The sequence below is a fragment of the Thrips palmi genome, unplaced genomic scaffold, assembly GCF_012932325.1.
Source record: "Thrips palmi isolate BJ-2018 unplaced genomic scaffold, TpBJ-2018v1 HiC_scaffold_3, whole genome shotgun sequence".
Classification (NCBI taxonomy): domain Eukaryota; kingdom Metazoa; phylum Arthropoda; class Insecta; order Thysanoptera; family Thripidae; genus Thrips; species Thrips palmi.
In genome coordinates this window covers 8,478,202-8,503,704 of record NW_023144630.1, presented here as the reverse complement: position 1 = coordinate 8,503,704, position 25,503 = coordinate 8,478,202, and the positions used below count along the sequence as shown (strand labels likewise).

Here is a 25,503-nt window from a genome sequence, read left to right as displayed (position 1 = left end):
TCTGATGAGTTTATGCAGTGCAGTGCTCGTCATTCTACTCATCATAGGTGGAGTCGAGTTGAATCCTGGACCCTTTCCTTGCAAGCTATGCTCTACAGTTCCAGAAACTATCGCCAGCAGCATACGTCATCAGCGGATTCATTCCCTCAGTAGAAATTTCAAATTCAACTGTCCAGTAGAGACCTGTTTGTTTGATACCACCTCGTATGGAAGCCTTAAGTTTCATGTGTCAGTGTTTCATCGTGAATTCGGACACCGGGATCCAGCCGCAACAAAAGTACTGGTATGCCCTTACTGTGAAGCTGAAAATTGTTACTCTACCACATCCATGTGGGAGCTTGTTCAACATTTGTGCAAACATTTGAATGAAAATGTTTGTGTTGGATGCCCTATAGCAGGTTGCCAATTTCCTAAGGTCTTCAAAGCCGCTTCTACATTCCGGGTCCATCTAAGTCAATACCACAAGAATTGGAAAGCAGAAGGTTGTCCAAAAGAACGCTTCAAAGCTTCTGTTGTAGGTAAGGTAAAAAATCAATTGTGGGTCACATTTTTGAAAATTCCAAATTAGGGCCTTTAATTCTGACGTGGCGACAAAAGTGCATGTGCGGCCTTTAAGTCCTTGGACTAAGTTTTGCAGCATAGTAGCCCCGTCTATCATCCTTATTTGCTAAGCTGTGGCTGTTTTAAAAATAGTCTGTTTTGGCCCACAATTGATTTTTGGAACCAGTTGTGGGTCAGCATAGTACGAAGCTCAAATTTGGATATGATTTGCTGAAATACGAGAGAAATTCACTTTTGAATTTATTTTTCGGAATCGTGAAAACTGCTGGATCTGTATCACAATGAATCAATTGTGGGTCACATCAATTGTGGGCCATTTCGTCCTTTTGCTTGTAAATTGACCACCTTTGCAAGATATTTTCTTATTTTCATTAATGAAAGGTCCCTGGTTCTCAATAAACCAAGCAGACACGTTTTTCACTCAAAGAGGAAAAATACATAAACATGCCAATTTCACTGTGAGACAGATGGGAGTTAAACGTCCTGGATTAGAGACGAAACTTTTATAGTGCATATTGTAGGGCCGCCGGTGTGGTAGACAATCAACACCACACCGTCATCATGAGGTATTGCTAAAATTTATTATCTATTTCAGTCAGAATATTAAGTCAGTAGGGACTGATTTGACTCCCTATAACAGGGACGGACTGGCCTCGGGTGCCTAGCCTGCAGTTGGAGAGCGGTCCCCTTCCGGGAGCTATGAAAGCCCCGCAATGCGCAACCCCTCCCTCCTCCCCAACAAAAAAGCCGTATGGCATGGCAGACTGGAAGTAAGAGCTAGCGTTGTCGTTCGGGGCTGTAGCCTAAGCTCAACATAAACTTCGTATCGTAGTACTAAATGTGTCAGAGCAGAAAAATGGAATTTTTTTCAGTCATTAAGAAGCGCAAAAAACAAAAAAATAGCAGAATAACTACCGTAAAATTCGTCTGAAATAATGGGTCGGACATGGTAGCGAACGCTACTTTGCCATCACCCGCGCACCATGGCATCGAATGATTTCGGCTGTACTCTGGTAAATTTATGTTCCCTGACCTATTATGAACCTAAATCAGCAAGGGCGTCCCGTTTTATCTCGTAATAGCTTCACGGTGGCAATTTGAAAAACAAACGATTTTTTGCCTCGTTGGATGGGCGCCATTTTCACGACTTTTTGAAGGGCCTTCCTTTGAAGCCTGATAGGAGCCGTTACAATCGTCGCTCGGACATACACGCTATTTGGGGAGACAAAGAAAGGTTGGAGGAAAGTCTACCGCGAAATTCAAATCGATTCAATCTCCGTCGGGTCTGCGGTGACCCGTCGAAAAAAATGACCCACAATTGATTCGTGACCCACAATTGATTTTTTACCTTAATGTTCAATATGCTGACAATGATGGTCAGTTTGCTGATGCTTATGAAGACAGTATGGAAGAGAACCTGCCTACTGATGAGCAGTTGCCTATCTTTGAGGAAAGCTTGAATTCTGATTTACTTAATGATGAACTGGTTTATGATACTATTGCAAAGTTTTACCTAAATCTCTATGCTGTGGATCTGCTTCCAGCTTCATTGATTCAAAGAATCTGTCACGACATTGCATTTTTGTCTGATGTTGTTCAGGGAAGACTAAACTTACTTTTAAATTCAGAGTTGGAGAAACTTGGTGTGGATGAAGACAAGAGAAGAAATATTTGATCCAGGAAGCGGAAGAAGGGGATAACTCAATTTTGGCCATTTTTCAGGAGAAACGAAAAACTGTTAGCAGGGAAAACTAAAACAAAACAAATGGATGTTGCAGATGTTAATAATTTCAAAAAGCATTAGTAAAATTTTGGAAAAAGAATCAAAAGTGTAAGGTCACTCCGTAGAGGATTTCTGCGACTTGTCACTTTCCGTTGAAATGGAAAACAGAGTCAGCTCACCTTATATTTCCTAAACAAAGAGGAATTTGGAGACAAGTCAAGTGGAACAATAGTCTGCATTAAGTGTATGTTACTCTGGTGTATTTTTTGGACTTAGCTCTTTTTTCCAAATTGAAATTTAAAATTAAGGGGGGGTTAAGTTGAGTTGATTCTTTTTACACTAGATCCATAAAAACACAAGTTGAGTTATATCCTTTTGCCAATTTGTCAAACGGACTCATGTAGACTAAGGTTGAGTTATCTCCATTTTCCAATGAAATTTAGACTGTAAAAGGGGTTAAGTTGAGTTATACCCTTTTTCCATGTGGATTTTCTCCTAAACTGCTTGGAATTCAGTCAAATAATTTGGTGTAATGATGTAAACCATTCTAAGGCACAATAATAAAATAAAAACTCAATTTGGGGATAAGTCAAGTTATTCCCTTCTTCCGCTTCCTGGATCAACTATCAAGATAGCTATTGCCACTTTTGTACATACAGAATCTATGTAGAATGTCATACTTCAGCTAGAGGCAAAATTCCGATATAGCGCATAAGTATTTATAAAATCGTACGCAACTTATGTGCGAATGTGAACAGAACTTTCCTATGCCTGAATATGGCAGTACTGTATGGGCTCAAAGTCCATAGACCCAAAGTGTACTCGCGCGCGTATGTTCATGTTCGTGCAGAGCTGAACAACCATAAACTAAATCTTGTTTAAGGTTACTGTAAGGTGAAAAAACTATCTTCCAAAGTATAGGTGGCAGTGCTTTGGTTTTTGGTGATTTGGTTGCTTACTATGAAAAACCCTTACAGCCACAGACTGGACTCCCAACTCCCATTAGTTCCAAAGTTATGACGGTTTTAGTGTCATTTTAGTCGTTTACTAAAAATTCTCCTTGCGATGAACCAAAAAGTTTACGGAGTTGTGATTTTTTTTATTTTAAGGCCCAATGGACATGCAAACAGACTAGCAAAGCCGGATTAGACAATATATGCATAGATAAGCTGTAATTTCTGTTTGGAAAATGAGTTTTGAATTTTTTACTGAAATTTGGCAAAATTTTGGTATTTTTTGGTGTTTTTTTGTGTTTTTTGAGAAAAATTCCTGTTTTATGTTGGAATTTTGGAAATCCGGCTTTGCTACCAGATAGGCAAATCAATAAAGAACTTGTAAAACAAAAATCAAGTCTCGACAACTTTTGGTTCATCGCAAGGAGAATTTTTAGTAAACGACTAAATTTGTTTCGTAAACTTCAATAACTCAAAAAATAATGGGAGTTGAGTGCCTCAACTTTGGGTTTAAGTTCATCTTATAGTAAGCAACCTGAAACCTAAATACAAACATGATGCCACAATTATTTTGAAAAATGATATTTCACATTTTTTCACTTTACAGTAACCTTAAGTGGGACCCAGAACTCTGCTGTAGTCGCTCAAAGGTGTCCGATTTTTTTTCCTTCTCATCGATGTTCTCCTTAGGAAAAGTGGATAGAAAAGTTCACTCCACTTTATCTTTAACCGACTACTTAAGTTATACGAGGAGGAGCGAACATCTTACAAAATCACGTGGACAACCGCTGGCTGCGGCGTATTCAGTAATCGCAAGACTTAATCAGTCTGAAATTCGAACCTCGGCGCCGTAACCTGCACAATATTCACGCCATAGTAATTACAAAACCAACTGTAATAATAACGGCACCATAGTGTAGAGTGATGACGTTTACATCTTCTAGACCTTTAAAATACTGAACAATCTGTAAAAGTGCCTGTATTGTATTTTCTCCTCAATAAAACAGAAAACTGAAAAAGAGGGGTGGGAACACAGCAGATCTTTCCCCAACCTCGATTCATCCATTGCCCTACTCTACTTCAAACACGCATGATGCAAAAGAACGCGATGCTTCCAAATCTCTCCAATCCGAGACAAAATATCTGCAACGTTCTCTTCTCGTGGTTTTGCGTACAATTACTTTCAATTACTTTCGGCAATTTCCACACGCTTTGAAATTATGTCTACTTCCCTGCAAAAATTGTTGTAAATTTTAAAATATTTTCGATGCTAAGTTTTTGACGATAGCCTCCCCTCTGCTGACCTCTCCTCTAGTTTGGCCACGAAATCTGCCGCTCTGCGAACGGAGAAGAGTGCGGTTTGTTCATGGAAAAGGTTAAACTGAACGTCGACGCATTACTAGAACCACTCCAAAATCTATTGACAGTACACTCCAATTGTTGTACAGTGAAGATTCTCCATATTATGGTGAAAATGTTCCATATCATGGTGGTGCAGCTGACTCAATAATATACCATTGAGAGTTCACTGTACCTTGTAGATACTTTGACGAATTTTCGTTGGTATTATGGAGAAAATCTCCACCATCGTATGTTAGTGCAGGCTTTCACCGTAAGACATTTACGGTGCCTAGTGTTTCGAAGGCGCTAAAATCTGCACCATCCTGGCTGTAAATTGTGGCAACCGCCAACTACGCACCCTTCAAACTGCGTGGGAAAAGGCGGTGCGATATCTATCGCCACTTTTCCTCTTATTATTGGACTCTGGTCCGAACGACTTCATTAACACCCTGCACTGAGAGTGGAGTATAGCGTCAATTGGTGCAATGCCAAAGCATTGCACATGGAGTGTAATGCCTAGCATAGGGCATCTTCGGGACGCATTGCACGTAAGGTGCAATATGGCTGAGGCATTGCACCAGTTGGTGCAATGAAAACGTCTTCAAATGCATTGCACCAGATGATGCTATACACATAGCGTTTGGATTCTCAGTGCAGCTATTATACTGTACACTGCCGACTGCCTTGTCGCCCGGTAACGACGCGCTGAATAAGCGATGGCCTAATAGGCCGTATGGCCGCCAGGCGAGCCACTTCGCCCAAGGTTCAAACGGCTCGTAGAGGGCAGTGCTTTATGACGACTGTCGGTCGCAGCCCTGCCACAGCACACAGAGAGCCAGCAGACAGGTGGAGATGGCCACACAAAGTACAGTCCTTACAGATAGCGTGTTTGTAGGTTACGGATAGTTTTGTGCAGCCATATTACGGATCGAATTTTGTTTGTAATACGGATATTTTTGTCCGTAATACAAAGATTTTGATGTCCGTAATTTACAGATAATTTCGTAGTAACATACGGATTCCCAAATCTTTGTATTACGGACAAAAACACGGTATATCCGTAAGGACTTTGGCGTTCAATTCTAGACGCGTTGTGAGCTCCAGAGTCGCTAAATGGGACTTGAACCGAACGTGTGAACCCACCAATAGATTGCTCTCCGAACGCAGAATCCATCGGTGGGGTTCGGTTCGAGTCCTGCTCAACTAATCCAACATTGTATATGCTCTGCCTGAAGCATGCCTGCAAACACGCTCTAGCTAGCGCATGCCTGCCAAGCACGCACTTACTAGTGCAAACATGCCATGCACAGTAAACTTCTTACGGATACATCCTATCTGTATTACGGACATTTTTGTGCAATTGCAATTACGGATAGATTTTGCTTGTAATACGGATGATTTTATCCGTAATACAAAGGTTTTCGTGTCCGTAACATACAGACGAAAATATCCGTATGGTACGGACGTAAAACTCTTTGTAATACGGATGATTTCATCCGTATTACAAGCAAAATCTATCCGTAATTGCAATTGCACAAAAATGTCCGTAATACAGATAGGATGTATCCGTAAGAAGTTTAGTGTGTGTACAAGCTATTACTGAAGCATACATCTAGTGTATAAGGGATAGGGAGCTGTCTGCATCACGAAGTGTGTACATGCCATGTATGCACTAGTAAGTGCATGCTTGGCCGGCATGCGTTAGCTAGAGCGTGCTTGCAGGTATTCTCCAGGCAGAGCATACAATGTACGCTTTTGAATTTGTAGAGTGTAGCAACTCTGGAGCTGAAAACGCGAGGGGCAAATCACTCGCGTAATAGTCGGGTCACCGATTCCTTGTATTACGCGTGATAGTAATAGCGTAATAGCCAAAATTTTCTGAATTTTCCGTTATAAGGGTCTGATTTTAGTTAAATCACAATATTTACAAACGTAAGACTTCTGTAATAGTGTAATAAGCATGCTCCAGCGAGGAGTGTACATGCTAGGTTGACTCTAGGTGGAGTGTACATGCTAGGTTGACTGTAGGTGGAGTGTACATGCTAGGTTGACTCTAGGTAGAATGTACATGCTAGGTTGACTCTGGGTGGAGTGTACATGCTAGGTTGACTCCAGGTGGAGTGTACTATGTCGATACTTAAATTTGTAGAGTAGAACGTAATAGGTCACAATTTTGGTGAGTGATTTCCCCCTCGTCAAAATGCGTCTCGCATTGGCTGTCTCCACCTGCACTCTCAAAACCTTGCGCAGAATGAATTCGCATTACAAACCATTTGGTTTGCAACTTGCGAAGAGTTTTGCTTGATTGTATTACGAACTGGTAGTTCGCAATTTTGCGAACAACGTGTTTGCAAGGGTTCGCAAAACAGGTTGTTCGCAAATTGCGAAGCACTGATTTGCAATACGGATGCGTCCTTCGCATTGCAAACAAGTGAGTTTCTTCGCAGGCTTACAAACACGTTGGTTCACAGGGATTTAAGAGTGTGCTTACTAGCTCGCTATGCGGGCCGCCTGCGGCCGCCTCCTGAGGCCTGTTATCGCTGACTTGTACGTGAAGAGTGAGAGCGACGAGGAAGGCCCTCTGACCCAGCACTTCCAGTGGTGGCTCAGGACCCTTCAAATTAACCAGCTGCCCGGTCTCAAGTATGCTGTTCTGGCGTGGCTGCGGCAAGGGACGGTAAGTAAGGTCAAGGTCAAACCACTGCGAGCAGGAGAACAACTTGAATTTTAGTTTGCGTTTCCCTTGAAATAACGTCCAAATTGCGTGAATTTACCTTAATTTCGAACACGGCGTACAAATTTTCTGAAAGTTGTTTGCTCGTCGGTGCGCAGGAAATTCAAGGAAGACACCAAGAGGACCACCCCAGTAATTTCCTAATCCATGAGAAAATTTGTCCTTTTTCCGCAATTTTTCTTCAGTCGAGCATAAAATTTCGCTTGAAGCCATTACGCTTGTAATGAAGCGTCGACTGGACATTCCCCCATGCATTGAGGAGGGGGGAAACTTGGCGAATGAACCTGTTAAGCTTGATTACTGATTACGCTTGAAAACAGAGGGTACATTGTGCAAGCAGAACATAAGTACACAGTTTGACTGTGTAAGCAAAGTAAGAACACAGGTTGATTGAGGAAGCGCAATCGAAGTACACACAAAACCCAAAGATGGTAAAATTTCCACAATCGAGGGCGGTATTCGTTTTACCGCCTTTCCAAGTGAGGTATTCGTTTTACCGCCCATTGAAGGCGGTAAATTACCACCTTCCACAGTTTTATCACCTTGAATGTTCCGTTTGGAGGGAAATTTAAGGCGGTACAGCGGTGAAAGGTGGTAATTTTACCGCCTTCAATGAGCGGTAATTTTTGTACCACACTTGGAAGGCGGTAAAACGAATACCGCCTTCGTAAGACCATGTGTACCGCCTTTCGATTTTGAGTGTACTCAATCTGATTGTGCGAATAAAATCCAAACGCGCAGTGTAATTTCACCAGCGTTTCATCTTCTCTCTAGGGCGGCATGATCATCTCTGTGTTCATCATGTTCCACTGGTCGTTGGAGAGCGCCATTTCTCGGAAAATGTTCGGACTGCGGATCGCCCTGGCTATGATCTCCTGCATCATGATGGCCTTGATGCTTCGCCTGCGGCTCAACCACCTGCTCGTCGCCATCACCTACCTCCGGGACGTGAGCGTGGTCGTCGAATCCTGCGGACCGCCTAGAGCCCGGGTGAGCTCACGCAGCTTGGTGTGTCAAGCGTCACGTACACTACAAGTTGATCCATGAAGCGGAAGAACGGGATAACTCAATTTTCATCATTTTTCAGGAGAAACAAAAAAACTGTTTGCAGGGTAAACTCAATCCAATGAGATAAATGATGCAATTGGATTTTCGTCAAAAAAGCCTAAGAAATAACTGTGAAAATTTTCAAAAGTGTAGCATTCCTCTGTGAACGGTTTCTGTGATTTACATCTTTGCGTTGGAATGGACTACGGAACCATGTTTACTTAGTTCTCCCAAACGAGGTGGAATTAGGAGACAATTCAACTGGAGCTGAGGTCTGCGTAGAGTCTTTATTTCTGTGGTACATTTTTGGAGGTACCTGTTTTTTCCAACTAGTGATGGGGAGTTAAGTTGAGTTCATTCTTTTTACAAAACATTCATAAAGACACAAGTTGAGTTATCTCCTATTGCCATTTTGTGCAATGGAGTTATGTGAACTTCGGTTGAGTTACTTCCAATTTCCGATGAGATTTAGACTGTGAAAGGGGTAAAGTTGAGTTATATCCATTTTTCTGTGGATTTTCTCCTAGGAATTGGGTCAAATAATTTGGTGTAAAGCAATCTTATGCTTTACTGTGTATAGTCACTCTGAAGGGTTTCAGGGCTCTTTGAATAAATCAATCTCTCGACAGCTGTCACCGGTTGTGTATCGTTCTTTATCATTACACTATCCTATTTGACACCACGTGAATCTGACTCAGTATACTCGCTGACATGGTGCTCCATATTTTGGTGCCACATAAAATACTACAATGTTTTGCAATGTAGCCTACTGAGAGCTGCAATGAACTTCTTTTGCAATAAAAGTGTAACAATTTTGCAGGGATCCCTAACTTGACATTTAGCCGACACTGCTGCATAACGTAACATTAGACAATGTTCGCTAAAGGTTAAGGGTACGGACTTTGGCAAGTACTTCCAAAAGCATCTCAAACCCAAATTCGAGACACAAGAAAAATAACTTGTCCTATTGAAAAGAAGTCAGAAGTTAAGGGTTAAAACTTTAACTCGTACGATAACGTTATGATGCCCTTTTGAGATAAGTTAAGGATTCCTGCAATTAAGCAAAAATGCCTACTATCAAAATGCAGCAAAAAGGTATATCAAATATTTGCGGCTAAATTGTCACTTTTCGTTGAAGTTAAGGGGTGGCATAATATAGCAATAAATTATAGAATGGCAGGGTGCGACAAATAGTGGGAATTGCAGCCTCGGTTTAATGGGATAATGAATGACAGTTTGAAGAAAAATTTTCCCCCTTATAAATCCAGGTCCGAATGGCACGCAGGGCGCGGTTCTGCGCAAAGCTCGTCCGCTTCTACGAGATCTACTGCTGGGCCACCGAACTCATCCTGATGGTTGTCATAGCGGCCACCAAACAGTCTTGGCATCACACCGCTGCACAGGCAGTGGTGCAACAGCTCTATGGTTATTCAGGTCAGAGGCGTAAGCTTTGCACTGACAGAAAATAACTGAAGTGGAGGCCGACTAAAACTAAATCGATTTTACCGAGAAACTTCAGAGTTTTCAGAATTGACACAATCAACCAAACGTCAAACTTCACTCGTTTTGCCACCCTGTTTGGGTATCTTCAAAGGAAAGTAACGATAGACCTGCCAGGGCTTTTTATGAGATGGTGCTGAGAATGATTTAGTTTGAAGAGTGTTTGAATCGAGACAAAAATTTGAACATTCGTTGCGTGCTGGTGCTGAGAATGATTAAGTCTGAAGAGTGTTTGAATCGAGACAAAAATTTGAACATGCATTGCGTATAGGGGCTGGATCTGAAGGCAGACTGTCCTAAACCATGCAACTTATTTAAAAACGTTGACTTATCAAGGAGACGGCACTGCAAGAGATAAGCAGTATAAAGTATAGCAGTATATATATATATATAGCAGTATAAGATATAAATTTTTATCAGGAATTTATTCTACTTTTCAAGTGTTTCAAGTACAATTGTTGTACAAAGTACAATGGAACCGGCATGACGGGTGCTGGGCAGGGCAGTCCAGACCTCGTTGTGGTTTGTGCAATCCTCGGTGTACTTTATACAATCCCTGTTGTTCGTTTATTGTACAGTTTTTGTTGTACTTTTGTTGTACTATTCACACTTTTTCTTGCAGTGGGGTGTATCCTGCATTTTACTGGTTAGAGGGGGCCAGGCCGACCAGGGTGATATTTGAAATCTTAGCATAATGAGACTCAGGCGCGGATCCCGGATTTCCGTTTAGGGGGGGCACTTTTGGCAAATGTGTATCACAGGTTGCCTACCTACAGGGGTATGACCGCCGATATTGCGACGTTTCGCCGCATTGACCGTAAAAAGAGTAAAGTGGGCCATTCTCGCAGCAAAATACGCATTTGAATACTCTTCAGACTCTGTTCATCGAGGTGTGAGTGGATAGCAGGTCCTGAACCATACAACTTGTGTTGTTTGGGGCGAGCGAAGCGAGCCAGAAGCTACCGACTTTGTTTAAATTTGGGCTCATTTTTTTTCTTTTGTAAGGTTTTTATGTGAAAACAATTAACACTGACTGGACGTTAAACTAATACGTGTATCTGCTTGCTGAGCGAGCCGCAAGCCACAGATGTTTCAAAATTAGGAGTGGCGTTTTATTTGGTTTTGAAAGGTTTCTAATTAATAACCCTACGTGTGCGTTACGAACTAATGGACGGTCCCAGTTGTTGCCGGCGAGCGTAGCTCCATACATTTTTAAAATTAAGGCTCAATTCTAACAAGTTACAGAAGTTTGCAATCTAAAAAGCAAACAGAAACACAAATACTTTGCGAGCGAAACGAGCCACAGGCCATGGGCCGTTCAAATTTAGACTACCAATTTGTTCTTCAAGAGGTTTCTAAAGAATGACCAAAACAATTTCCCGATAGCATAACCACCTACCCAGGCCCGTAGCAAACCACCACCCTATTTCTTTTCGTTACAAGACTATGACTTGGACCGAACCGGCTAAGACTTGTTCACCAAGTCTGTTCCATGTTGCGAGCGAAGCGAGCTGAAAGCTCCGCAACTTCAAATTCAAACTTACCAATTTTTCCACTCCACTCAAGTATCTTTTTTCGTTCTTCCCTTTTCTTCTCCTTTCCCCTCTTTCTCTCTCTCTCCCCTCTGTCCCTTTTTTCCTATGCGCGTCTGAGGATTTTTTTGCCCCCCCCCCCCCATCCGCGCTTAGAGACTAAAATCATCGACTCGTGTGCTTGAATCGAATTAGTTTGAATTAAAATGACGAAAACCAATTGATTAATTTAGGCTTTTGACAGTGTGCATAGTGCTTGCGTTTTGTGAACCAGTGCAAATGTGTCTGGAAATTTTGCTTTCAGATGGGCAGACTCAGGCAACCTTGGCAGAGACCATGCGCTGGTGCCTGTACCCATTCCAAGTGATTGGGACCACGTGTTCCGTGGTGGTGGGCTACAGCTTGATCTCTCTCATCATCGTCATCTACCTTTGCATGTCCGAGCTTTACTACTCCATTGGACTAGTTTTGGAGGTAACATTGGCAGACTTGACAACTAGTTACTTGGTACTACTCCTAGTTGCCGGGAACTAGACGCAAATGCTCGAACACATGCGGAAATTGGATTTCAAACCAACGTTAGTTAAGGCCCTAGGCATCATTCCGGACCTGGGAAAGACCCCTACACCCTTCAATTGACAATTCACCTTAACCATTTTTTACCAAAAACGTTTGTGCACATTTGTTGTATTTTGTAAAGAAGTTCAACTGCCAAAACAAAACTGATAACAATGAACTTTTACCAAAAAAGGCTAGTTTAGGTTAATGTGAACAAACGCCAAAAAGTTATCAAACAAAAACTCATTGCGAGTCTTGAGCAGAAATATTTAATGTTCCCTGCGAAACTTTCAAGTAGTCTTTTGAATCGCAAATTATTTTGCAATTATAGGTTTTATTGATTAAAAAAGTAATTCTTCCTATATTGAAGTCTTGAGAAACAGATGGACTTTTCAGTATTTTTCATTGAGCAGTTGGATGGTTTCCTAGCACTTTCATCGTAAGAGGAAACCTTGAAAATTTTGTTGGGTTCACGCCAAAGCATTATAGAAGAATTTTTGCGGTTTTAAATTCATTTTTGGAAAATTAAATTTTACTTTTGATTTTTCTTTCAAACATTTTTTAAAGTAGGCATAAATTCCGGCCTAAAAGCCACAAGTACAAATAGAGTCAGCAAGGCGACTCATCTAGTTGCAACCGAAACCCAAATTTTTACAAAAATTTTGTGCACAAACGTGATTTCGTAAAGAAGCAACTGACAAACCAAATGATAAAGAACTACCAAAAAGGTGTTTAGGTTAATTGAAACCCAATTATCAAACAAAAACTTATTCGATTTGGCGAAATATTTAATGTTTCGCTTCTTTCAAAACTTGCCAACATAGTTTCTAATTTGAAATCAAGAAATTAGTTATATCAAACTTGAAGAGAAGGGTTTCGTATTGCAAAAAATACAGTTGCAGGACTTCTGTACTTTTTCTCCATTATCGTGAGTTCTTTTGGAACCAGGACGGACGTTTCGTACTTTTCCCGTACTGCCTTAGTTATTTCTCCTAAGCACTTTCCACAAAAACTCGTGTTTTTTTTGTTGTTGTCTGGTGTGTCTAGGCGCACGGCTGCTCAGCCCTCTGGGCGCGACAACAGAGCGCGCTGACCATGGCGTGTCTGCAGCTGGACGCAGCAATAGCGGACTTCATCCCTCATCTGCTGATCTGCAATGTGGTTTTGCCCCTTTTGTACGCCTTGGAGGTGAGTGGGAGCGCACAGTTGGCCAGAAGACGGGCGGAGGCGGCCAAAACTCTAAACGAGTTTTGAGCTCCAGAGCCGCTACACAGGACTAGAACCAAGCTTGTGACCCCACCAATAGGTTCCTCGTTCGGAGAGCAATCCATTGGTGAGGTCACACGTTCCGTTCGAGTCCCATTGAGCAGCTCTGGAGCTGAAAACGCGTCCACAATTGCGGCCGCCTCCACCGGTCTTCTGGCCGAGGAGTGACCCACTGTTAGATTAAGTGTACAACGAATGTGGGAATGTGCAAGATTTCTGCTATATTTGTCACTCTTGTTGCCTACTTACAGGCGTCCTCGCCTGCAGAATGTGGGAATGTGTTCAAATTTTGTACAATGAACGTGGGAAGTTATTCCCCCCCTCGCTTCTGGCCCACTGTGCACCGCGTTGCTCCAGGTGGTGCTGCACGGCGCGGAGGCGGACCTGTTCGCCATGGCGCTGGCCCCGCTGGTGCTGGTGGTGTTCGTGCCCTTCTGCCTGGTGGGCGACGCCATGTGCTCGGCGCGCGCGGGCGTGGTCGGCCAGGCGTACGCCGGGCCGTGGCTGGAGGAGCGCGGCGAGGGGCTGCAAGTCCGCCGCGGGATGATGCAGTCCGCCACGGGCCTCGGCGGCGTGCTGCGCGGCAGGGGCGTCGGCCCGCTCGACAGGAAGCTGTGCGGCACCACCATGGCCAACTGGTTCAAGTTCCTCCAGACTTTCCTGGAGTTTGCCGGGCGCTAGGCAAGGGGAAATGACTCCGGCCAAATTTGTACACGAATTCATCCAACTAGTAAAATTCACTAAATTCATTAAAATTCATCGAAATTTGATTGAAATTCACAGAAATTTGACTAAATTTGATCGAATTTCGACTGAAATTCATCGAAATTTGACTAAATTCCATCGAATTTCGACCGAAATGCAACGAATTTCGACCGAAGTTCGACTGAAATTCACTAAATTTGTATACACCGAAATCCACAATGATTTCCCCTTGGCGGTAGGATGGTCGATGTTCAACCGGGACGAAATGGCTGCAACAGCGGCGGTCTGCGACTGCGGCGAGGGGGAGACCACTCGAGAAATCCTGTGTCCCCTGCAGCCTTAGAAATCCCTGGAAATGCGATATCTTTCCATAAAAAGGCAAAAGAAGGCAGATTTATGGCGTAACATTAGATGAAGTCTTTCGGAAGGCCACAGAAGGAAAAAGTTCAAAATTCCTCACGTCTAACTACTATTGGAAGCTAAGAAGGCTCACGCCAAGAAGGCCAAGAAAACTGCCTAGGATTAACTGGCACCTGGCAAAATACGCGGTAATTGAAATTGACGGTGCGAGGAAACTGATTCTGCCACTGAAGGGGGCAAGCCAGCCACGGTTCTTCGTTCACGCCGAGGAGCTGTATACGAAGTGTGCCGTGAAATTCACAAGGCAAGGTAGTCGGGACAAAATGACGTACGATTCCAAGGAGGGAAAGTACGTGAACCTCTTCCAGAAGATACTGCTGGAGAATTGCGAGCAGTGTTTCCTGAAGGGAAGTACGCAAAAGATGGGGTTACGGTAGATGGTTTTTAGATACCACCGCCCCCTACCTTCCCTGAGGTTTTTTTCCTTTTTAACCCAAAATTGCAGTATCGCATTATTTACATTAATTTTCGGGTCCGAGTGAAACATTAAATTGAAGATTTCACTGATGAGCACGTCAACGGTTTGTGGGCTTGGGCACAAAGTGCAGTTCTGAAACGAAGCAGCCGATCACGCGGCCGCCCCTCGCGGTCTGGTGTCTCATACGGTAGTGGCCGTAAGGGAAGATAGGATACTTCGGGAACACCCAGTTCACGGGCTCGTTATCCACCACGTATGTCCCCTGAAGAAAGAAAGAGACGCCGGTTAGTCAACCCGTTATGGCGGGTCTGCGTCGGGCCTGCACTGGTAAAACTTAAGCGCAGTATTACCCTGTTTTCAAGCGTTATCAGGTTACGCTTGAAATAGAGCGTTACACGCTTGAAATCAAGCGTAACAGGCTCATCCGCCAAGATTCCCCTTATATAAATGCATGGGGGAATTGATCCAGGAAGCGGAAGAAGGGAATAATTCGACTTATCTCCAAATTGAGCTTTTATCTTATTATTGTGCCTCAGGATGGTTTGCATCGTTACACCAAATTGTTTGACCCAATTCCTAACCATTTAGGAGAAAATCCACATAAAAAATGGATATTACTCAACTTGACCCCTTTTACGGTCTAAATTTCATCGGCAAATGGAGGTAACTCAACCATCATCATCAGCGCTGTTAGGCCTCAGCAGACCTCTAGCGTTCGAGTAAGCAACTACTGCAAGCGAAGGACTCAGACTGCAAACCTCAAATGCAGGCAGTCCCACCCCAGCGGGTGGAAACTACCTTTCCAAAACATTGTAAATTTACGATTTTTCTCCGTAAATTTACTTGAAACCGTAGTACATTAGCGACGAACTTCCGTTGATTTCCAAAGGTTCCTGTAGGAAAGAAACATTTACAGTGCACTTTTATACATTCCCAAAACCCTTTGGAAAATATTACGTCTCCCAACATTATATTTACAGTGTAAAGCTCTAAAACGCGTGTAGAATTTTTGCCGCCTCCACCGGTCTTCTGGACCACTGTGCTACGTTCCCAGTCGTCTTTTCCTTGATTTGAGGAATCTCTTGTCCTCACCCACCACCCAGACACAACAAATCTAAGTTGACTAAAAACAATATATCTGAGTAACTTTTCTTTTGTTTCAACAAAATAACGTACCGGTTTTACAACACACGGACCCTTTTTGTTGGGGTCCTGCTTAAACAGCGCTCTGAAGAAGTCCGGCAGGTGTCGTCGAACGGCTGAGCAATAGCCGTTATTTCCATTGAAGACGAAGTAGTTGCTTTTCCACTGGTTGTTCGAGCGTACGTCTAAATACAAAGTGGACTGAACAGAAAATCATAATCAGAATTTTCTTCACCTTGCCTCGCATCACTAAGACCTTCCTTCTCCCGCATACATTAAGGAAGCATGGCACCTAAGCCGAAAACTGCTTCATGTGATTGTCTGAAAACGAGTTGTTAAAACTTAAAATGTCTACACTCTCAGACTCATATTGACTTTTTTTCTCTCCATTATTGGCTTTTTGTCCTTTGCTTACGAAGTTTTTTAAGCAGCAATAATTTGTAACCATGTACAATATTGTTCACTATAAAGAGTAATGTCATCAATTATTGACTATTTTCTAAGTCAATTGCGTAATGACTCTTTGTCAATAGCAAATTGACAAGTCAATAAAACGAACGAAATCTTACATATTGACGAAATAGTACTTTTTATTGCTGTGTAAAATACTCTTTAACAAAGGACAAAAAGTCAATAACAGTCTGAGAGTGTAAACTGCGGAACGGAACCGAGTATGACACATTGTCACGCTCCTTTGAGCTTACACACTTTGTTTCAACGTGATGTCACGTTCATTGAGCGAGAAAGAAACAGCATTTCAAGACAAGAACGGCGATTATCAGACGTCAGGAACCAGAGCAGCTACAAAACAAAGTTTCGTTAATAATTAGGCCGTCGTCGTAGCGCAGCAGTAGCCTAGGAGGCGGTCAAAATTTTCGACGCATTTAGAGCTCTGGAGTCGCTAAACAGGACTCGAACCGAAACGTTTCACCCCACTAATTAATTGTTCTCCAAATGAGGACTTCATTTGTGTGGTCACACGTTTGGTTCCAGCGCAACTGAGCGATTCTGCAGCTTAAAACCCGTCAAAGGTATTGACCGCTTCCACCTGTATTCTGGCCCGCACTGGGGCATGCATTAACGGTACCATGTTTACTGTAAAAAATATTGTGAATTTACGAAACATTTATACACGATTTGTTTCATAAAAAACGTTACTGTTCTGTCAATCTCCAAAATGCACCGTGATCCCACAAAATCGTTGAAAAATGCATCGTAATCCTACAAGAGCACTTCGTGAAGAGGGAAATATTAAATTGGCTTATTTACAGACAATATCGTTACGAAATGTTTTGAGGTGATGTCAGCAGGTATTATCCCACCAGTTATAATTCCCATCAAATCGTCCGAGACCACCATTGGAAAGAGGAGAAAAAAACTTAACAAAACAATTTTTTTTCCGGGTTTTCTTCGAAACAAATAAATGAAACTTCAAAAACGGTGGAACTTTTAAAGTGTGATACCTCAAAACGTATTTTAAAATCTCTCAAAAAATTCCAAAATCTACAAATGAAGCTGAACAGCAGCGTAAACCCATCATTGCCAGCTTTGTTTTAATCATCTCGAGACACAAAGTGCTGGGGACTATCTACGGACGAAGAGGGAAGCCCATAGAGATGTTCTTCAGAGATGAACCAACAAAAATATTCATCTCCATTACATCTCACACCAACGAACAAACTCCTGTTCAAGAAAGCACGAGATCTGAAGAAAGTGGGGGTCAAATTCGTGTGGGAGAGATTAGGCAACATGTATGCTAGAGCCACCAAGGAATCCAGAGTAATCAAGATCACAAGTGATGAGGAAATCCTGGATATCAAGAAATCCATTCCACCCTTCACAAATGGTGGTTCGAGCAGACAATTAAGTAAGAATGTGCCAAGTTAGGCACCCCAGTTATATATACTAGTTTATGTTGGTGATGGAATATTCCTTCTTGAACTTAGATCAGTAGGTTCAAACCAAGTTTAGAGTAGAGGAGTTGAACTTTTGTATACCAATGCCAGGAGTACAAGAAATAAACTCGATTAATTCAAAATAATAATTGATAGAGCCAAGACTCCTGATGTTATAGTAGAAACTGAAACATGGATTAAGTCGGGAGAGGACTTTGGACTAGAAGGCCACGAAGAGCATCATAAAGCCTGTACAGTTTTCAATAATCTTGGTGAGTCGGTGAGGGCGGCGCAGACGCTACCAAAGTTCAAAAAAATTGTTAACGTGTTAAATGTATTGCATTCTCTATTGTCTGTTACATTGTGCTTTGTTATCCTGTTTCTTTCCTATGATTTTGTTTACGGATCTTGAAGTATATATGTATATCCATGTTGACAGCTCTGTTATGAAACGTAAATGTACAGTCCTAAACCAAGGTCAATGACCTTCCGGGCATGCCTGGATTATTAAATAAATAATATTGACTCGCCAACCCTCGTTTTCTCTAGTGACTAACCGAATAGCCTATCAAGCACGGTCGTGGTTAGTGGATTGAGAGTAACCGCTCTAAGCTGCCCCTGACAAACATGGAGTCCCTAAAAGAGCTATCGCTCCCTGCCGTCAATGGTAAAGCAGAACTTGGAATAGCAGCAGGTGTGGACCCTGCTCTTGATGAAAAGCTAAGCCTGCCTGTACTGAGTGTACTCACTGGCACCAGCGTTGGTAAAGCTGCGCGACGTACGAAGCGACGTGAGCCTACATGAAAGACAAAAATGACCAGGAGGAGTTCATGGCTAGCGCAGCAGCAGCTGCTGTCATCTGCGGGTGGACGTCTAGCATCTGTGGCGACACAAGGACGGTGACTACTCCCAACCAGGATATGACAGACTTCTATATCACCCATATGGAGGTGATAGACGCTGCCACAACCTCGGCTAAGGTGAGTAGATCCACTGCCATTGTGATGGCGACAAAGTTAAACTGGTACACTACTAACCACCACACTGGCAGCGACAAAGCTAAGCTGCCGGGTTATGTGGGTTAGGTGTACAAAGCCACACTAGACGAGGACATCAATGAAAAAAACGTATCCTCGGTCCACACTGCTGGTCATTGAGCGTCCACGCGAGGCTCAATCTCGCTACCCTTTTGTGGCTGATGCAGACCATCATGCCGACCCAAACAGGACATACATTAATCCGCCCGAGCCTCACTACCAGGGTATCGAGGTTGCTACAACAAAAGATGCCCACGCGAGCGATTCTCACGTTTCGGGGTAGTTTCGTTTCTTCTGACTCCTGTGCCCAAACGAGCGCAGATATCGACATGGGGTTTGTTTCTGATGTTAGGGAGGGCCATTGCCCACTAAACGCACACATTTCGAAAAGTTCACGTTCGTTGGATTGGTCTACGTAGCGTTTGGAATACCCCAAATGTAACTTCCGTGATTGTCCAAAGGGAACATACTCGAACTTCCCGCCCCCAGTGTGGCGGTGTGGTTCGAAAATGCTGCCAACTGTCGATGGGGATTCGAAGCTTGGCATGTCTCGAGCTAATTTCAACCGAAGACCAATACGCCAGACTTCTTTCAAAGGTACTTGTGCTGCAACGAAAAATGTCCTCCGTATATTCAATTTCACTACACAAATTTCGAAAAGGCAGCTCTGGACTTGTCCCCAAGCCAAACTTTTAACTTTCCATGACACAAGCCATCAAAGTGGAGTCCCTGGGATATAATTGCATGGGTCGCGGAAATCTAAGATGCTGTACACGGTCTCAAAGCGGGCTAGAGCATTAAAAAATGGCGTGTATCAACAATTACCTGTAACTTCCGTGGCACCCTTTACCCAATGTTGCAGCAGCACTCGGTGAAAAAATTTCCGCTTAAATGTCGGGCTTAGAGTATCATTTGACCCTGGAACGACTTTAAGCCACAGCAAGCCCGAGTCAGCCGTTAAAGCCGATTTTAACACTTTGTAACTTCCGTGATAACGTAATTTCCGTGATCAAAACATACACTAAAACGTATGGGAATACCTTATGGCTCATGTTTTTAGGAAGGTAGTACAAGGTTTTTACTATAAATACCATTGCCATAACTCTAGTATCATCCAGGACCCCAATAATCAGAAAAACTTAAATGGATATTTCTCACTTTCGGCAAATCAGAGACGCCAAAACTACCCCGAAACGTGAGAATCGCTCACGCATAGGCAGCAATCCGGCGGGGATGGCTGAGGTGCACATGGTTCATGCCACTGCAAAGCAACCCTGGTTCATGAGTTTGCTTTCCTCTACCAAGATGTTGGAGACTTGGACGCTTACCCGGCTGCTGTGGCCACCATAGAGGCTAACCCATTAGAGTACCATGTTGAGAGCATGTTCCTCGTGAAGAGAAAGACGAGGTCTTTCACAGAGCTCCGAAACTGCTTGGGGAGGTGTGGTACCTGGCTCAATGTGTACCGGAAGAACGGTACACTGATCAAGAGCCCCAAGCTGGCAGACCACCAGGGCCAAGATGACTACCGGGACTCTTTTTTTGTCCGACTCCAGGCACTTAAAGTAGTATAGGCGTTATGAGCATTGTCATGGGAAATCGCTGAAACTATTTTTATGAGCTTTTCGAAGCTTTCTGAGCAGAAGATAGCCTACAAAAGATATAGGTTCATGCGCTAATTTTTGAGCAAATCATTCTTGAAGTTCGCGTTTTGGCATGGCGCCTTCGTGGCTGCAACCCGCACAATCAGCGCGAAACCTCCTTCAACAGTCAATGCCAAAGGTTGTTGCTACGCCTGAGATGCTTCCGTGCATGGGGGCCAGGTCTTACCACAGGGCAACGGCAACCCCCTAAAAGAAGGGTGTGGTCCTCATAAGGGTTCGCGAGGACACTGCGCAGAACTTTATACGAGGGTCAGAGTCACAGCTGGCACAAAGGGGTAGAGAGCTGCTCCATCAAGCCATTGAAGCTCGGAGAGACAACACATTTGTTGCACCCAACACTCAATCTGATCTGAGGATGTTTCAACAGCGCAATTGGAGGCAAGACATCTTTGCTCTGCCGGAAGAGATGTTAAGATGCTCGTTGATGACGATCAACCAGAGTACAGGGTTCTGAGCAGTTGTAGTGAGGATTGGGCAGCAAAAGTGATTGAGGACCTAGTAAATGTGCAGCCCAAATTTTCAGTATTTATCAAGTTGTGATAAATTCTAGTTGACTGATTAAGGTTTGGATGAGTTCCTGTCTCTGCAGGAATAGTGGTTACTACTAGCGGAGCACAGGAAGCTGAGTAGCTTCATAGTTTCGTTGATCTCGTTTCTAGATTCTAAGTGTTCCAGTTATTTTAAAAAAAGGATATAAAACAGGTGTACATCTGCTGGGATTTATACTTGTTGGAAATCCCCGTAAATAACATTAAAATTAAATCTGGATCAGGCCGATCTGGATTGAATAGGGTAGACAAAGACATGACGCTGAAGGAGTTGGAGGAATTTGAAGATCTAGGGAAAAACGAATGGACAGATGACATAGCGTATCAAGCCAGAAGAACAAGGAAGATTACATATGCCATAAAAACACGTCTGACACCGCTGACATCCAAGTGCCTGATAAACACCTGAAGAAGACCATGGATGAGGCAGAAATTTTGATGCAAAGTGACAAACTGGCTGGTCACAAGCACTTCTGTTTCACTTACTATCATTTAACAGAACAAGGGCCTGGGAGTTGGTGCGCCTCGAATTCAAAGCCAGGGACCAAAATCATGTCACCAATGAGGACGTTATGGAGAGCCTTTCCCCACTGGAAAGAAAGTTTGTATGGTGCCTGAAGATTATCGAAGTGACAGGATAGGGCGACTCCGTTGTTGCTGTACTCTTAACGCAAAATAGAGAGCTTCAGAAAAAAATGAGAGGGAAGGCAAAACATACCCGAATTTGATACGACCCATGAGTTTGCCAACAAGAGCAAGTTGGGCCACATCCAGGCAACAACTATTTTGAGGAAAAATAACTAGGTCTTGAACTCAGCTGAAGTATCCGGAGGCTCTTCGTTTAAGAAACCTCCGAACACAAAGGAACAATGGCTCTTCTCTTAAACTGAAATGAAAGTGGTCGAAGATCTATAACAAAATTGCTGGGCCATACTGACGCTACACATTTTTGGCTGAGCGATAGCGAAGCCCGTTACTCCAGTGGGGTTAAAAAACTTTTTCTGTCTGCGTGTGTGCGCGAGTGTCTGTGTGCATTACTCCTCCCGAACGGCTTAACTGATTCGGCTGAGATTTTGCAGGGTCATTAGGTATATCCTTGGCTCGCCACTCAGTGTGTGGCACACACCAAATTTCAGCTTTCTATCTCAATCCCTGCGGTTGAAATCACCCCAAAACACTTAAAAAGCGACAGTAAAGGGCATGGGCGGGAGGAGGATTTCGGCTGGTGCTAGCACAGCATATAGGAGTTTTTCGAATCGGGACGACCAGACCGATTCGATGGCCGACAGTATCGGCCGCTTCCACGAGTTGGCCAGAACAGGATCTTGGAATAAGGGGGTCGACCGACTGAAAAATTTTATTGCGGTTTTCGATAGGTCCATCCAGATATATTCTCTTTGAAACCCTCTGCCACCAAGTCCACTACACATTGCTGCAACTGATATTTCAGAGACAGCTTGCCGGACAGTTTGCCGAAGGCAAGCAGGTGGCGCCGCACGCCAAGGTAGGTGTATACGCCAGGCGTGGATTGTCGTAACTGGCGCAGCATCGCGAAGCCTGTTACGACAAGACACGGTCTGGCGTACACCTACCTTGTACCTAGTAGTGGGAATCATATTATGCCTGGTGAGATTATGCCTGGTGGGACTGTATACCTGCTGGGGTAACCCCAATGTTTTGTTTAGTGAGGCTTTACGAAATATTGAGAAACAACGAAAAAAGTTCAGGTAGTTTTCTTTTGCGAGGATATTGTTATCTTCTGAAAACAATTTTGAACTTAAACAATTGTTGTTACGAGAAAAAAAATGAGACTGTCTTTTACAGCCCGCTTGTTGAAGCTAAAAATCATACTCTAAAAAATACCTTTAAATTTATATAGCCAATAGCTTCTGGAATTTTCTTAGCCAGACACGAAAGTGTGTTTAAAGCGCCACTGGCTATGGAAAGGTCACTTTCCAGACCACGAGAGTGAATTGGCTTATAAATTGGCCATTGGCTTATAAAATTCCAAGTCGAAATGTGAAATTTACCACTTGGCTAACAAAACCATGCTTCCCTCAGCCACGACTTTAAATTTGACAGCCCCTCGGCGAAGAAAAATCATTAATGTGGCACTGAAAAGGCATCCTACCCAGACGACAGTTATGAAATTTCAAGTCGTACCTACGGGAAGGATGCTTCGCTTCGCCACACCTGGTGGTGGCCAGACCAGTCCTCGCGAGTCCATGATGAAGCTCCGTCGCGCGCTCCGCCCAGCAGTGGTGCGGTGGCCGAGGGGTCAGTGCACAAGACATCCAAGTTGAAGGTTCGGGTTCTGTGCCGACCGCTCGTGCCGCTTTTTTCAGCGGCCCTACACGAATTCTCCTCGCCACAACTTGAAAGTTCACAATATTGGTTCCGAGCATCCTTTCCAGCGCCACGACTTAAAAATTGTCATTTGGCGTAGGAAAGAAGCCTTCTGATCGCCAGTGGCCAGCAAAATTTAGTGTGACATGGCGAACGAAATTTCATTGCCCCTGGCACACGAAATTCATCTAAAGTTTAACTAAGAAGACGCGTTTCACTGGCCACAACACGAAAATTCGTGTCAAATTTTTTTACAGTGTAATGATGAGCCAAAAACATTTCAAAAACATACGAAATATGTCGTATATGAACGACGTCGTAAAATTACACACAGTTCGTAAAGGAAACTACCCCAACTTCTTTCGTTATTTTACGAGAAATCATTTTCACAGTGTGGTGCAAAGCCCGTAAATTTTAACTCCCGGATCTTACCGAAATGGAATTATCATCGCTCAACCCCTCAATTAGCGTCATGTTACCCGTCACATTCTGTTTGAGATAAGGCTGGCGTGGGTTGTAGTGCGACACGCGAAGGTGCCGAGTGTCGTGCTTGCCTGGCAACATGCCTGGACAGTCTTCAGTACGGATGAAGTAGCAAATGTACGGTCCCTGTGAACAGTGACAAAATGTTCAAAATAACAGTCTAAAAGCAAACTATCATCACGAGGGTTGCAACCTTGTTGCTTGAGAACGACAACTTAAAGGGGAGACTTGAAGTTGTTAGGCGAGAGGGCAACCGCTCGCAAAATCCTGTGCATGTTTACACTTGAGTGGCCGAAATCTTGCTCGATACAGACCAATCGCGTGAAATTCCTTCGGAATCTGGGGAAATCTTGTGAAATCTTATCAAAATCAGGTGAACTCTCCCGTAATCCCGTGATGAAACTTAACGGCAAAGGAGTGAATGGTGTTACTCCAAGCAGCGACAACGAAGTAGTTCAGGACGACAATTTGAATCGACACTGCAACACGAAGCATTATGGATGAGATCTCGTGGAGACCGACATAACTTCTGGCTCAATTTTTTACCATCCCATGCACAGGTATGGGCGCTGATGTGACGTGAGTTTGTCATGCTATTCGGTGGGGGTCACCATGCCCGTTTATCTCGGCACAATCACCAATGGCACCCATGCTAATCGTTACGAAACGGAAGTCGAACGATTGTGCGGTACTGGGCTGAAGGCTTCAAGGCCTGCCGAAGATGGCTTATCACACCGTTATTTGATCCGATTTCAGCACGCTCCCCTTTTTAACAAGGTAGGTTTACGCCAGACCGCGTCTTGTCGTAACAGGCTTCGCGATGTCTCGCTGCCTGTTCCTCCAATCCACGCCTGGCGTACCTACCTTGGCCTGCGGCGCTAGCCTGCCTGCGGCAGGCAATGGCTTGTCCATTGTCGGTTATTTTTTAACTTGTTGAATGCTAGGGGGCTCCGCCCCCCAGACCCCCCTACATTTTGAATAGAGTTGTCTTATCTGCAGATAACACGATCTTGACGCTTGTCACTTTTTGGCTGAGCGATAGCGAAGCCTGTTACTTCAGTGGGGTTGAAAAGTTTTGTCTGTCTGTCTGTTTTCGTCTGTCGTCTGTTTTGTGTGTGTCCGCACTACTCTCCCGAAAGGCTCGGGCCCATCTCGGGGAGATTTTGCACACTTCTTGGGTATGTCTTTGGCTCGGCACACGCGAAATTCACCATCCTAGCTCAAGTGGTTCAGTTTTTATAGCCGAAAAAACCTAAAAAACGGCGAAAAATAGAGCTTTCTGCCATAGATCACTTCTGTCTTGGAGAAAGGGGGGTCTGGGGGCGGAGCCCCCCCGCCTCGACAAGTTAAAAAGTGACAAGGGTCAAGATCATGTTTTCTGTAGATAAAACAACTCTATTTAGAATGTAGGGGGGTCTGGGGGGCGGAGCCCCCCCGCATTCAACAAATTAAAAATAACCGACAATAGACAAGCCATGCCTGCCGCAGGCAGGGTAGCGCCGCAGGCCCAAAGGGAGGTACGCCCGGCGTGGTTGGAGGAACAGGCAGCGAGACATCGCGAAGCCTGTTACGACAAACACGGTCTGGGAAACCTACCTTGTTAACTTGCGAGGCTGGGGGGGTCCGCCC

The 25,503-nt window shown here is 43.8% G+C and overlaps 1 protein-coding gene across 1 annotated transcript in view; it reads left to right on the top strand.

Moving 5' to 3' along the window:
• LOC117648514 overlaps nucleotides 1-13,896 on the top strand; it is a 30,450-nt gene extending 16,554 nt beyond the window's left edge. Inside the window, exons 3-8 of the mRNA XM_034391021.1 lie at nucleotides 7,050-7,255; nucleotides 8,087-8,302; nucleotides 9,628-9,793; nucleotides 11,696-11,865; nucleotides 12,997-13,137; nucleotides 13,573-13,896. Coding sequence (XP_034246912.1) covers nucleotides 7,079-7,255; nucleotides 8,087-8,302; nucleotides 9,628-9,793; nucleotides 11,696-11,865; nucleotides 12,997-13,137; nucleotides 13,573-13,896 — 1,194 coding nt within the window. The 5' untranslated portion in view covers nucleotides 7,050-7,078. The remainder of the gene's footprint in view (nucleotides 1-7,049; nucleotides 7,256-8,086; nucleotides 8,303-9,627; nucleotides 9,794-11,695; nucleotides 11,866-12,996; nucleotides 13,138-13,572) is intronic.
• Nucleotides 13,897-25,503: the final 11,607 nt, after the last annotated feature.